Source organism: Balaenoptera musculus, chromosome 12 (assembly GCF_009873245.2).
Source record: "Balaenoptera musculus isolate JJ_BM4_2016_0621 chromosome 12, mBalMus1.pri.v3, whole genome shotgun sequence".
Taxonomy (NCBI): Eukaryota; Metazoa; Chordata; class Mammalia; order Artiodactyla; family Balaenopteridae; genus Balaenoptera; species Balaenoptera musculus.
This window is the reverse complement of record NC_045796.1, coordinates 62,366,882-62,380,772: the sequence shown is the minus strand read 5'-3', so window position 1 is coordinate 62,380,772 and position 13,891 is coordinate 62,366,882. Positions and strand designations below refer to the sequence as shown.

The 13,891-nt window shown below is 35.7% G+C and overlaps 1 protein-coding gene across 1 annotated transcript in view; it reads left to right on the top strand.

Annotated features, from left to right (window-relative positions):
- Positions 1 to 6,073, top strand: part of UFL1 (UFM1 specific ligase 1) — a 59,184-nt gene extending 53,111 nt beyond the window's left edge. Inside the window, exons 14-19 of the mRNA XM_036871479.1 lie at positions 270 to 433; positions 517 to 647; positions 2,691 to 2,771; positions 3,080 to 3,165; positions 3,703 to 3,883; positions 5,787 to 6,073. Coding sequence (XP_036727374.1) covers positions 270 to 433; positions 517 to 647; positions 2,691 to 2,771; positions 3,080 to 3,165; positions 3,703 to 3,883; positions 5,787 to 6,005 — 862 coding nt within the window. The 3' untranslated portion in view covers positions 6,006 to 6,073. The remainder of the gene's footprint in view (positions 1 to 269; positions 434 to 516; positions 648 to 2,690; positions 2,772 to 3,079; positions 3,166 to 3,702; positions 3,884 to 5,786) is intronic.
- The last annotated feature ends 7,818 nt before the right edge of the window (positions 6,074 to 13,891 follow it).

Here is a 13,891-nt window from a genome sequence, read left to right as displayed (position 1 = left end):
TGAATTGAATTTGAACTGAAGCTTTTGTTACTGTGTTTCTTATTGTCTTTCATGCAGTAACTTTTAGTACTTTAAAACAGAGAAAAATAATTCATTGAAGTTATAATTTCTGGAATTTGAGGGAAAATTCTTATTAACTATTCTCCAAATTAATCTTGTTTAAAAAAATAGGGATCTTTTTTAAAGCCTTATTTGCATAGAAGCAAAATTTCTTATCTACATAAACCCAGTACACTTTAATAAACTAAATATATTTATCTCATGCACAGACCTCTAAATAAAACTTATCTCGAAGTGGTACGTTCAGTATTCGTGTCTTCAACTTCTGCCTCTGGAACTGGCAGGAAGCACACGATCAAGGACTTGCAAGAAGAGGTTTCAAACCTTTATAATAATATTCGATTATTTGAAAAAGGGATGAAGTTCTTTACAGGTATTATACTTAACACTGTTTTTTCATTGATTCTCATAATTGTCCTTGGACATTCATTTTAATGAAGCGCTTTTATTCTCCAGATGATACCCAGGCTGCTCTTACGAAGCACTTGCTGAAGACAGTGTGTACTGATGTCACTAATCTCATTTTCAACTTCTTAGCTTCGGAATTAATGATGGCAGTAGACAATCCTGCAACCATTACAAGTGAAGTAAGTTAGTGATTTTCTTGCCACTCTTGATGTGTTTTGCTTTGAAATCCAAGCATGTTTTATTTTCTCACATCTAAAAGGAAAATAAAAGGAGTTTTTAGGAAGAAATCTGTCAGATTTTTAGTTCTAGTTTAGTACAATATATATACAGTTGCTACTAGGATTGGTAATATAACCAGTCTATTAACAGTAATAATAAAAGTAAGGAAATACTAGTCATTGTGTCTGGGAATGCCTGTAATAAATATAGCATGTGTGCTTGGCCTTCTACTTACTATTATTGTACAGAAAGCAACAGGAAAACGTTGTATTATCTCTGAAAAAAAGTAAATAAATAAGCTTACTAGCCTACAGAATCTTTTTTTAAGCTCATCAGATGACTCAGATTGGATTTAATTTCACTAGGTAGCCTTGCAAAGAGTGAGGGTCACTATTCAAAGAGGTGTAGGATGGAGAGACGGGACAAATGAACTGGCTTACTTTAGGCAGATCTTCAGGGAGAAGAGGTGTCCATCATAGAAGCTGGAAGTAAAGCAGCTGAAATTTTAACAAATTCTTAAAGGTCTAGGCTAGCATCACAGTTTAGAATCCCAGGAAGCACCCAGAACAAGGAAAAAAAAAAAAAGGTAATGATGCTTAGTTACTTTGGAATCAGCTATTTTATTTTTTCCTGATTATTGTTACGTCACATCCCTTTTTCCTGCTGAGTTGCAAGTCCCTTATCAGTGTTCTGACTTTGCAGTCATTTTCATTTCATGACATCATCTCATTTATTTAGACTAATTCCAGTTCATTTTCTTAAATTCTAATCTCAAATTCAAAGCTCATCTCATCCCTTCTTGCAATGTTAGGTGGAGCTATGGCTCCCAGTTGCCTACATGAGGAAAGGTATGGCCTATCCCTAGGACTCCTCCTCCTCTTCTTCCTCACCCTAGATCTACTTAAGGTTGGAGATTTAGGAAGAATGAAAGAGACAACAGTGCCTTCATAAGACTGACTGCATATCACTGGCATTGATCTAGGTCAAACCAAATCAGTCTAATGCTTGTGACTTCTCGTGATGTGTCTTTGTTGCATAGGTGGGATAGGCTGTTTTGTGGGGATGTTTTTAGTATCATGTGACTCCTTCTCATAGCAAGGACTCCCCCTAAACCTCCAGATAAAGGTCCATTTATCTCTCCCTCCTACCCTGGCAAGGTACTGTTCCCCTCCCATTCTTCGCCTTGAGCAGTGATTCTCAACTGCTTGGCTAGTTCCATGTACCTGCCTGCATGCCAGCCTCTGCTGTGGGAAGTACCTGGGGTCATTCCCATGCCCTTTAAGGGCCACAGGAGGATTGCTGTAGCATGGGGTAGGAGTCAATAGGTTGGTCCAATCTTCTAAGACATACTGTAATTTTCAGGGCCTGCTGGCCAAGCCATTCCAATAAGGCCTCCTCCAGAAATTTTGCACTAGAAGGAGCCCTAGGACTCTGGTCAAGAATGCCACCAAACTTCACAAAGCACAGCTGTGTGGAGAGGGGTGCTGAAAAGGTCCCACACACCAGACAGTATAACAAGCATCCATCCTTCTGTGCTTCAGGTCCCCTCACTTATAGGCATCCTGGACCTTCATGGCCTTCTGGATCTTTATGAGTGGGGCCCCCTCACTTGGCCTTAGAGAAAAACACTCTTCCCACCACAATAGAAAAAAGAGGGAGCAGCCTCTTACCCCAAATTCTCTTTTTCTTGCACGATGAATGGTGTGTATGTGCTCATTCACTCATGCGCTCTCTGTCTCTCATTCTTCTTCTTATACTGCTAGAGCAGATGGGAGGAGTAGGGGCTGCATCTAGCGTCTTTTACTGTTGACTAGCATTCTGATTTTAGAGTGTTTTAGCATATTTTTATCCCTAGTTTGTGGTCTAAAATTTAAGAACAAAGATAAATTTCACTCAGCATTCTGTTACAATAGTAAATACTCACTTTTTGTTTTGCTTTGTTTAAACTTATATCCAGTACATGTCAAAGACACCATTCCAAAGGAATTTCTTTTGCCCTATAGGTAAGAAAAAAAATTCTAAGTAAATTATCAGAAGAAACTAAAGTAGCTCTCACAAAACTCCATAGCTCTCTGAATGAGAAGGTAAGTGAAGTTTTATTCTATTTAGATATTTGGGCTAGAATTTGTGATCTTTGAATAGACAGAATAACTGAAAACTAAATCTAAACCTATTATCCTGCACTCAGACACCTCTTTGGCAGTTGAAGGAAGAGACCAAGCTGGGGGCATTTTACCCTCTAGTCCTAAATCACAGTTTCAAACTTCATGACAAAATGACCTTTTTAAAAATTGTATCCAGGGTGTAAAATTATAAAACGGTATTAAACAACTGCTTTTCTTTAGGCAACCTGTTTTATAAAAGTAAATCATGGTATTAAATACCTTTTCAGAGCATAGAAGACTTTCTTTCTTGTCTGGATTCTGCAGCAGAAGCTTGTGATATTATGGTGAAAAGGGGAGACAAAAAAAGGGAAAGGTAACATTGAATTAATGTCTGAAATTTCGTATCTGAAATTGGAGTCTATCTGAATCTTGCATAGAGAACTGTTGTGTCTAAATGGCTGTAGACCTTCAGTCATAGTCAGTCTTCATATCCTTAGGTGTCTCTCTCTGACCCAATAGAATAAGGTAGCAGAGTTGTTAATCCCATAGTTGATCAAGCCTGGGAACTTCTTATTAGCTTTAAGACCTTTATAGGAAAGCTTATTTAATCCAGTGCACATCTGTTTGATCCCCAACAATTCAAAATAAAAAGCATACTTTGAGTATCCCTGCTACATATATATATATATATATATATATATGTTTTTCTGTCATTTTCTAGCATATTAGTTTGTCCATGCCTGTTTAGGATTATGTGTGTCTGTATCCCCTAAAAGGTCCTTTAAAATTTTCATGGAACTAGATTAATTAAACTAGAGATGCTAAAAATGAAAACAGAAGAGAAGAACTGAAGTTGGTGAGAACTTGTTAAAATATGATAATGTATTTATGTTATTTTATTTTTGTTTAGGCAGATACTGTTCCAGCATCGACAAGCACTGGCTGAACAGCTAAAAGTCACAGAAGACCCTGCTCTTATTCTGCATCTCACATCGGTTCTGTTGTTTCAGTTCTCAACCCACAGCATGCTCCATGCACCTGGAAGATGTGTCCCGCAGATCATTGCTTTTCTGAATACTAAAATTCCAGAGGTATTACATTTTCAGTGCACTTGAAACTTTTATAGCTTTTAGATTCTGAATATTTTGAATGGATAGATGTGAATCATTGTGAACACTAAGACAACAAAACATATTAACATCATCTTCCTGCTTCCAAGAATGGAAACAGTGAATAAGGAGGTTGGTTTTTAAAACTCAGCATAGCTCAGGAATCTTTTAGGATCCTGTAAGATCCATGGTAAGGAATATTCTGAATCTGGAAATTAAGCTTTTGGAAGAGAAATAATAATGTTCAGTCTTCCATTTCAGTTTATGCAGGTTTAACCTGTCCTTTAAGGACCAGCTCAAAAAGTCTTATCCTGCACAAATTCATCTGAGAAACTCTTCAGCTAAAGGTAAATTGGCTTCTTTGAACTTCCATATCACTTTGACTGTATCTTTGGTGATAGAAGCTAGCTCAGTCAACTTACATTAAAATGATCTGTGTTCATGTTTTATCTCCCCCGAACTGTAAATTCCTTGAGAGCAAGGACCTTGATAGGTTCAGCTTTCTAATTCTATATGGCTAGTAATTTGTAAAGATGAAAACCGTCAATGTATTGGGTTGGCCAAAAAGTTCCTTTGGTTTTTTCCATAAGATGGCTCCAGTAGCAGTCAGTTGTCTTTAACTTTATTTGAAACAGTTTGTTAGATTGTATTATGACAGCTGTCATATCAGTGTGCTGTTAAAAAGAAAACATCAAAATTGGTGAATTTTTGTGTAGCCATTTTAATATTGAAGATGGGAGAAAAAAAGCAACATTTTCAGCATATTATGCTTTATTATTTCAAGAAAGGTAAAAACACAACCGAAACACACAAAAAGATTTGTGCAGTGTATGGAGAAGGTGCTGTGACTGATTGAACGTGTCAAAAGTGGTTTGTGAAGTTTTGTGCTGGGGATTTCTCGCTGGACAATGCTCCACAGTCGGTAGACCAGTTGAAGTTGATAGCAATCAAATCGAGACATTAATTGAGAACAATCAACATTATACCATGCAGGAGATAGCCGACATACTCAAAATATCCAAATTAAGCGTTTTTCATCATTTGCACCAGCTTGGTTACGTTCATCGCTTTGATGTTTGGGTTCCACGTAAGTTAAGCGAAAAAAACCTTCTTGACAGTATTTCCGCACATGATTCTCTACTGAACTGTTAATGAAAATGTTCCAATTTTAAAAATTATGATGAGCAATGAAAAGTGGATACTGTACAATAATGTGGAACGGAAGAGATCATGGAGCAAGCAAAATGAACCACCATCAACCACACCAAAGGCAGGTCTTCATCCAAAGAAAGTGATGTTGTGTATATGGTGGGATTGGAAGGGAGTCCTCTATTATGAGCTTTTTCCAGAAAACCAAATGACTAATTCCAACAAGTACTCCCAAAGAGACCAACTGAAAGCAGCACTAGACGAAAAGCATCCGGAATTAGTCAACGGAAAACACATAACCTTCCATCAGGATAACGCAAGACTGCATGTTTCTTTGATGACCAGGCAAAAACTATTACAGCTTGGCTGGGAAGTTCTGATTCATCCGCTGTATTCACCAGACATCACACCTTCGGACTTCCATTTATTTCAGTCTTCACAAAATTCTCTTAATGGAAAAAACTTCAGTTCCCTGGAAGACTGTAAAAGGCACCTGGAACATTTCTGTGCTCAAAAAGAAACAAAATTTTTGGGAAGGTGGAATTATGAAGCTGCCTGAAAAACGGCAGAAAGTAGTGGAACAAAACAATGAATATGTTGTTCAGTAAAGTTCCTGGTGAAAACGAAAAATGTCTTTCATTTTTACTTTAAAACTGAAGGAACCTTTTGGCCAACCCAATACTTTGTTCCACAGAAAATTAAATCATGTTTGTTAACTTTTCTCCTCTTTTCACAGGTTCAACATACTCTTTTAGTAAAGTATCAAGGTTTGGTTATAAAGCATTTAGTCAGTCAAAATAAGAAGACTGGGCAGGGAGAAGATCCCTTGAGTGATGAATTAGACAAAGAACAAGAAGATATCATCAGTATGACTCGTAAAGAGCTTCAAGAACTTTCTTCATCCATTAAAGACCTTGTTGTCAAATCCAGGAAATCATCAGTGACAGAAGAGTAATGATTTTAATTTACTTAATGTTGTCATATAGTAAACATTTTTCCCCAAAGTTAAAGGTGAGTGGTTACAAAAAAAAATACACATTTCACAGTTCAGAATCCCCCACCCAATAGCACTTCCCACACTCACAATTCAGTTAAAACAGTAGTGTTGTATTCATTGTAAATCTTATAAAGATGCGAATTTTTGTAAATTGGGTTCTCCATGGAAGATTTCTTTTTCACATTATTCTAAAAATACATTTCAGGTTTATTTTCTTTCTAGATGCTGAATGAAGAATAAATTTTCTGCTATCTTTTATCTCTAGGAAAGGACTCAGTTGTTTTATTGGATTTCAAGTGACATGTGTAAACTTACACATATTAAGCAGAAACTTAAAATGCAGTTTTTTTTTTTGGTGTTGAAAATAATGTATTTTACTTTAAAATTAATAGAGAATGGTTCAAACCTAAAATACAGAAACTTGCAAAATATTTTTTTATTACTAAGCCCTCGCTCTTATTTCTGGCAGATAGAGGGCCTCTCATCTCCCCCACAAGAGTGAACTTTTATGTGGCTGGGAGCCAGGGATGTGTTTACAGGTGCAGAAGAAGAACACCCGAGGAGCCCATGCACTGCTGTGCTCTATTCTAAAGTAAGATGCTAACAAGAGTGAGAGAAAAAATATAATTTACTACTGATAGGTGTAAGTCACATTTTAACATTGTAATTTTAACATTGTAATAACTAAAAATTTAATATAGTTTTCTTTAACCCAGTTTGCATTTCTGAATTTCATTTTTTATATTAATAGTCACCATCACCTAATACTTTGTTGTAGGGGATCTATAAGTGCATTTAAATCATTAGAACTTTTTTTTTCAAAATAGAAACCCTTATTAAAAAATAGGTGTTCTTGTTCTGTAAAGATTAGTACTAGTTAAAAGACTAAAATAGTTCCTTGGAGTAATCATTTCAATCAGATGAGTTTCAGGCAACAATTTATTGTATATAAAAGAGAAACTTATTTAAAATATAATAGTAAATTAAATCTCAAATATTTTTTAAAAATACTATTTTATATAATACCTTACATGGCATTTAAAACTATTTTTGAAAATATTTGAATACAGAGATTGGTCTACCTCTACACTAATTCTAGACAAAGTATTAATATTGATTGCAAAAAATATAATTTGCTAAGCAAAGTTGATAGGAATGTAACAAACTAAAAAATATTTTCCATTGCTAATTTTCTATTAATGTATTTTCATAAGGGCAAAGGAAGAAAACTGACAAATCCTCTGTGAACACAAATTCCAGTTAGTTTGTTGATTCAGCTTCCAAAATACTGAACACCCAACCTGATTTTTTATTCAGTCTTTAAGGACCTTACCATTTATGTTTCAAGAGATACCAAAGTAATCCACATTTGAGTCAAACTAGATCATAGACAATGAAGCAAATAAAAGCATTATGACTTTCTTAATTTGTGAAAATAAAAATAGAAGAGACAATGAAGCAAATAAAATATTCTGTCTTATTTTGTTTGCATTAAATTTTTTTCATTTATCAAAATGGTTATTTTTCCACAGTAAATAAGAGCAGTTTTTATTTTTTTGTAAATAAAATTATTTAGCTGATATCATATTATAAATCTAATTTCATTAATAAAAGTTGTTCCATGTTTATCTACTATGATCTTAATGGGCAGATTTAAGAATGTTATTTAAAATAAAGTCTGTTGTTTCTGTTAAATTTTATGTACTTTGAAGCTTGTTATCTTAATTACTAGGATTAATTGATACATATATGTATTTACATTTTTAAATTCTATTCTGAACATTTTTAAAGGATTTTTTTTTTTTTTTTTTAAGAAATTCACGTTCTTTTATTTATTTATTTATTTATTTATTTATTTATTTATTTATGACTGTGTTGGGTCTTAGTTTCTGTGTGAGGGCTTTCTCTAGTTGTGGCAAGTGGGGACCACTCTTCATCGCGGTGCGCGGGCCTCTCACCATCACGGCCTCTCTTGTTGTGGAGCACAGGCTCCAGACGCGCAGGCTCAGTAATTGTGGCTCACGGGCCCAGTTGCTCCGTGGCATGTGGGATCTTCCCAGACCAGGGCTCGAACCCGTGTCCCCTGCATTGGCAGGCAGATTCTCAACCACTGCGCCACCAGGGAAGCCCCTAAAGGATTTTGTTATATTTCTCTTACACAAAAATAATTCCATAGTCCTCTTTCATTCCTTGAAAGTTTGCCATTTCGGGAACCATTTCACCTCAGTAAATCACTTTCAGTTAGCTAGTTTTCAGCAAATGTGTAGCTAAACTCTCATCTGCTACTTTCTACTGTTGCAGATAATGGTAGAGATATTTGAATAATGTGCTCAGGTATTCACATTCATGTGTTCCATCTCCAGACCATGTGTTTTTGAATAGTCAAAGGAAACTCACTTCTGACCATCAGATTCAGTGAAGAGTGGTACATCTTACCAAAATTAGTATATTTTCCAAAAAGACGTTAATGCTAAATTAGAACAATAAATGTAGAAATTGCTTAACCTGAATGTAGAATCATCTTGAACTTTTTGGAGAATGTATTGATACTTCAGTCAGACCATGAAGCACCAAGGATGAGGTCAAAGTGCAACAGTGAGCTGAAGAAGAGTGTGTGAAGAAACGGTTCATTCCTTCCTCAGAAAGGCCACTTGACCCATGGCCAAATGGGATTTTTTTTCTATCAAGAGCTAACTTATGTGAGTTGGATAGGGGGTGGGGACGATGGAAGGTTTGCTTTCTTTCTTTGACTAATACCAATGAAGTCTTTGACCCAGTGTACATGGGAGATGAAAGAAAAACACATTTATAAGCTCTGGGATGTAATTTTCCACAGAACCTAGGTGCACTATTAAAGTGGCTGTTAAAATGATCTACAGACTCACTCAAGTTGCTCCACTTTGAAGGCCACACCAAGCCAACAGGAGAATAAATAGAACCCAGGACTCCACAGCAATCAGAGAAGAAAAAAAATCCAAATTGGAAAGGAAGAAGTAAAACTGTCACTGTTTGCAGATGACATGATATTATAATACATAGAAAATCCTAAAGATGCTACCAGAAAACTACTAGAACTTATCAATGAATTTGGTAAAGTTGCAGGATACAAAACTAATATGCAGAAATCCATTACATTTCTAACAATGAAATACCAGAAAGAAGGAAACAATCCCATTTACCATTGCATTAAAAAGAATAATATACCTAGGAATAAACTTACCTGCAAAAGACCTGTGCTCTGAAAACTAAGACACTGATGAAAGAAATTGAAGCCCACACAAACAGATGGAAAGAGATACCGTGTTCTTGGATTAGAAGAATCAATATTGTTAAAATGACCATACTACCCAAGGCGTTTTACAGATTCAGTGTAATCCCTATCAAATTACCAATGGCATTTTTCACAGAACTGGAACAAAAAAACTTTTAATTTGTACAGAAACACAAAAGACCTCAAATAGCCAAAATAATCTTGGGAAAGAAGAACAGAGCTGGAGGAATCATGCTCCCCAACTTCAGACTATACTATAAAGGTACAGTAATCAGAAAAGTACGGTATTGGCACAAAAACAGACACATAGATCAGTGGAACAGGATAGAGAGCCCAGAAATAAACCCACATGTTTATAGTCAATTAATCTACAACAAAGGAGACAAAATTATACAACAGAGAGATGACAGTCTCTTCAATAAGTGGTGGGAAAACTGGACAGCTACATGTGAAAGAATGAAATTAGAATGTTCTCTAACAGCATACACAAAAATAGACTCAAAATGGATTAAAGACCTAAACATAAGACTGGATACTATAAAACGTATAGAGGAAAACATAGGCAGAACACTCTGACGTAAATTACAACAATATATTTTTGGATCTGTCTCCTAGAGTAATGGAAACAAAGGCAAAAATTTTTTAATGGGACCTAATTAAACTTAAAAGCTTTTGCACAGCAAAGGAAACCATAAACAAAATGAAAAGACAGCCTGCTGAATGGAAGAAAATATTTGCAAACAATGCTACGGACAAGGGATTAATTTCCAAAATATACAGCTTATACAGCTCAATATCAAAAAACAAACAACCCAATAAAAAAAAATGAGCAGAAGATCTAAATAGGCATTTCTCCAAAGAAGACATACAGATAGCCAACAGGTACATGAAAAGACGTTCAACATCACTATTAAGAGAAATGCAAATCAAAACTACAACGAGTTATCACCTCACACTGGTCAGAGTGGCCAGCATCAAAAAGTCTACAAGTAATAAATGCTGGAGAGGGTGTGGAGAAAAGGGAACCCTCCTACACTGTTGGTGGGAATGTAAATCGGTGCAGCCACTATGGAGAACAGTATGGAGGTTTCTTTAAAAACTGAAAATAGAGTTGCCATATGATCCAGCAATCCAACTCCTGGGCATATATCCTGAAAAGGTGAAAACTAATTCAAAAGGATACATGCATCCCAGTGTTCACAGCAGCACTGTTTACAATAACCAAGACATAGAAGAAACCTAAATGTCCATCAACAGATGAATGGATAAAAAAAATGTGGTGTATATATATGCAACACACTACTCAGCCACTAAAAAGCATGAAATACCATTTGCAGCAACATGGATGGACCTAGAGATTACCATACAGATAATCAGAGAGACATATAATTATTGCTTATGTGGAATCTAAAAAATCTAAAAAATTATATAAATGAACTTATTTACAAAACAGAAATAGACTCACAGACATAGAAAACAAACTTATGGTTACTATCAGAGGGGATAGCAGGGGGTAGCGGGGAGATAAGTTACTTTGGGAAAAACATACACACTACTATGCATAAAATAGATAACAAGGACCTACTATATAGCACAGGGAACTATATTCAATATCTTGTAATAACCTATAATAGAAAAGAATCTGAAAAAAGTATTTTATATATATATATATATTTTATATATATATGTAATTTACATATATATATAATTTTATAGTTGATTTACCATGACTTAGTAAATCAACTATAAAATTAATTAATTTAGAAAAATAGAACACAGGACAGACCTCTTCCAAACCACCTAAGAAAGCCTGACTTTTGGGCCTTCAGAAACTGTTTATTCCATTTACATCACACACAAAAAGAGAAGGAACAACTACTTTCAACAGGTTATTATAAAATTTTTATAAGTTCCCAGTGTTGTGTTTTATCTGTTTTACCAGGCTTGTCTCTATTTGCACCTCTGTTCCTCTTCAGTGATTAGTAGTAAGACCTAACCTGGATGTGTGTTTGAAGAGCAGGAAGGAAGGGATTGCAGTGGGGTGTGATGGAAAAAAAGGAGGACATGGTGAATTTAAATCCTTGGCTCAATAATCTCCTGCATCCTGTAAGGCAGCTAAGTACAAAGAATATGAATGAAAATCTTAAAAATGTGCTTTGCTTTCAAGGAGATGGCAAGAATCAACAGTTATAGTTCCATACAGTGTTTTGAGAGAAGCAAGCAGAGGATATTATGGGAGAAGAAAGTCAAACTGTCTTGCACTGCAGGGAGGGGAGCTGAACAGGCTGGGGGTGACCCCCTGAACAGAGTCCTGAAGGAACTGGTATGGGCATTTCTGGGCAGAGAAAAGGAGATTCTGGAGTACTAAGATAAATTAATATGCAATGAGACATTTGAGAATCCCTGAAGTATGAAAATAAGAAAAATGGTTTGGGGAAGTAGTGTAAGATGAAGCTAGAGAGGTCAGAGGGGGATCACAAAATGCCTTACATGCTAAACGGAAAAGTATAGCCATCCTCCGAAAAACAAGGGGTTGCTTTTAAAGATTAACCAGGGACGTGAGGTGATTAGATTTGTCTTCTAGAAAGATCATCCATTCTGAAAGGCAGTTTGACAGTTTACCAAAATCCTTTAAAATGTATACATTATTTGTTTTGCATTTCTCTAATGATTAGTGATGTTGCACATCCTTTCACATGTTTGTTGCCAATCTGTATATCTTCTTTGGAGAAATGTCTATTTAGGTCTTCTGCCCATTTTTGGATTGGGTTGTTTTTTTGATATTGAGCTGCATGAGCTGCTTGTATATTTTGGAGATTAATCCTTTGTCAGTTGCTTCGTTTGCAAATATTTTCTCCCATTCTGAGGGTTGTCTTTTTGTCTTGTTTATGGTTTCCTTTGCTGTGCAAAAGCTTTTAAGTTTCATTAGGTCCCATTTGTTTATTTTTGTTTTTATTTTCATTTCTCTAGGAGGTGGGTCAAAAAGGATCTTGCTGTGATGTATGTCATAGAGTGTTCTACCTATGTTTTCCTCTAAGAGTTTTATAGTGTCTGGCCTTATATTTAGGTCTTTAATCCATTTTGAGTTTATTTTTGTGTATGGTGTTAGGAAGTGTCCTAATTTCATTCTTTTACATGTAGCTGCCCAGTTTTCCCAGCTCCACTTATTGAAGAGGCTGTCTTTTCTCCATTGTATATTCTTGCCTCTATCAAAGATAAGGTGACCATATGTGTGTGGGTATGTCTCTGGGTTTTCTATCCTGTTCCATTGATCTATATTTCTGTTTTTGTGCCAGTACCATACTGTCCTGATTACTGTAGCTTTGTAGTATAGTGTGAAGTCAGGGAGCCTGATTCCTCCAGCTCAATTTTTCTTTCTCAAGATTGCTTTGGCTATTCGGGGTCTTTTGTGTTTCCATACAAATTGTGAAATTTTTTATTCTGGTTCTGTGAAAAATGCCATTGGTAGTTTGATAGGGATTGCATTGAATCTGTAGATTGCTTTGGGTAGTATAGTCATTGCAAATCTAAACTACAATGAGGTATCACCTCACACCAGTCAGAATGGCATCATCAAAAAATCTACAAACAATAAATGCTGGAGAGGATGTGGAGAAAAGGGAACCCTCTTGCACTGTTGGTGGGAATGAAAACTGATACAGCCACTATGGAGAACAGTATGAAGGTTCCTTAAAAAACTAAAAATAGAACTACCATATGACCCAGCAATCCCACTACTGGGCATATACCCTGAAAAAAACATAATTCAAAAAGAGACATGTACCACAATGTTCATTGCAGCACTATTTACAACAGTCAGGACATAGAACCAACCTAAATGTCCATCAACAGATGAATGGATAAAGATGTGGCACATATATACAATGGAATATTACTCAGCCATAAAAAGAAACGAAATTGAGTTATTTGTCGTGAGGTGGATGGACCTAGAGTCTGTCATACAGAGTGAAGTAAGTCAGAAAGAGAAAAACAAATACCGTATGCTAACACATATATATGGAATCTAAAAAAAAAAAAAAAAGGTTCTGAAGAACCTAGGGGCAGGACAGGAATAAAGATGCAGATGTAGAGAATGGACTTGAGGACATGGGGAGGGGGAAGGGTAAGCTGAGATGAAGTGAGAGAGTGGCATGGACATATCTACACTACCAAATGTAAAATAGATAGCTAGTGGGAAGCAGCCGCATAGCACAGGGAGATCAGCTCAGTGCTTTGTGACCACCTAGAGGGGTGGGTTAGGGAGGGTGGGAGGGAGACACAAGGGAGGGGATATGGGGATGTATGTATACATATAGCTGATTCACTTTGTTATACAGCAGAAAGTAACACAACATTGTAAAGCAGTTATACTCCAATAAAGATGTTTTTTAAAAAGGCATATACTAAAAAAAAAAAAAAGCATTTTGATTGTATGTTATCATGATGAAAATTAGCAAAATATATTAATATATATTCTTTGCAACTACATAAAGCTCTCCATCCCTGCAGAGAGAAAAAAAGAAGTATACATTATTTGTGAAATCAATGTCTCCCCTTCTGAGAAGTAAAATGT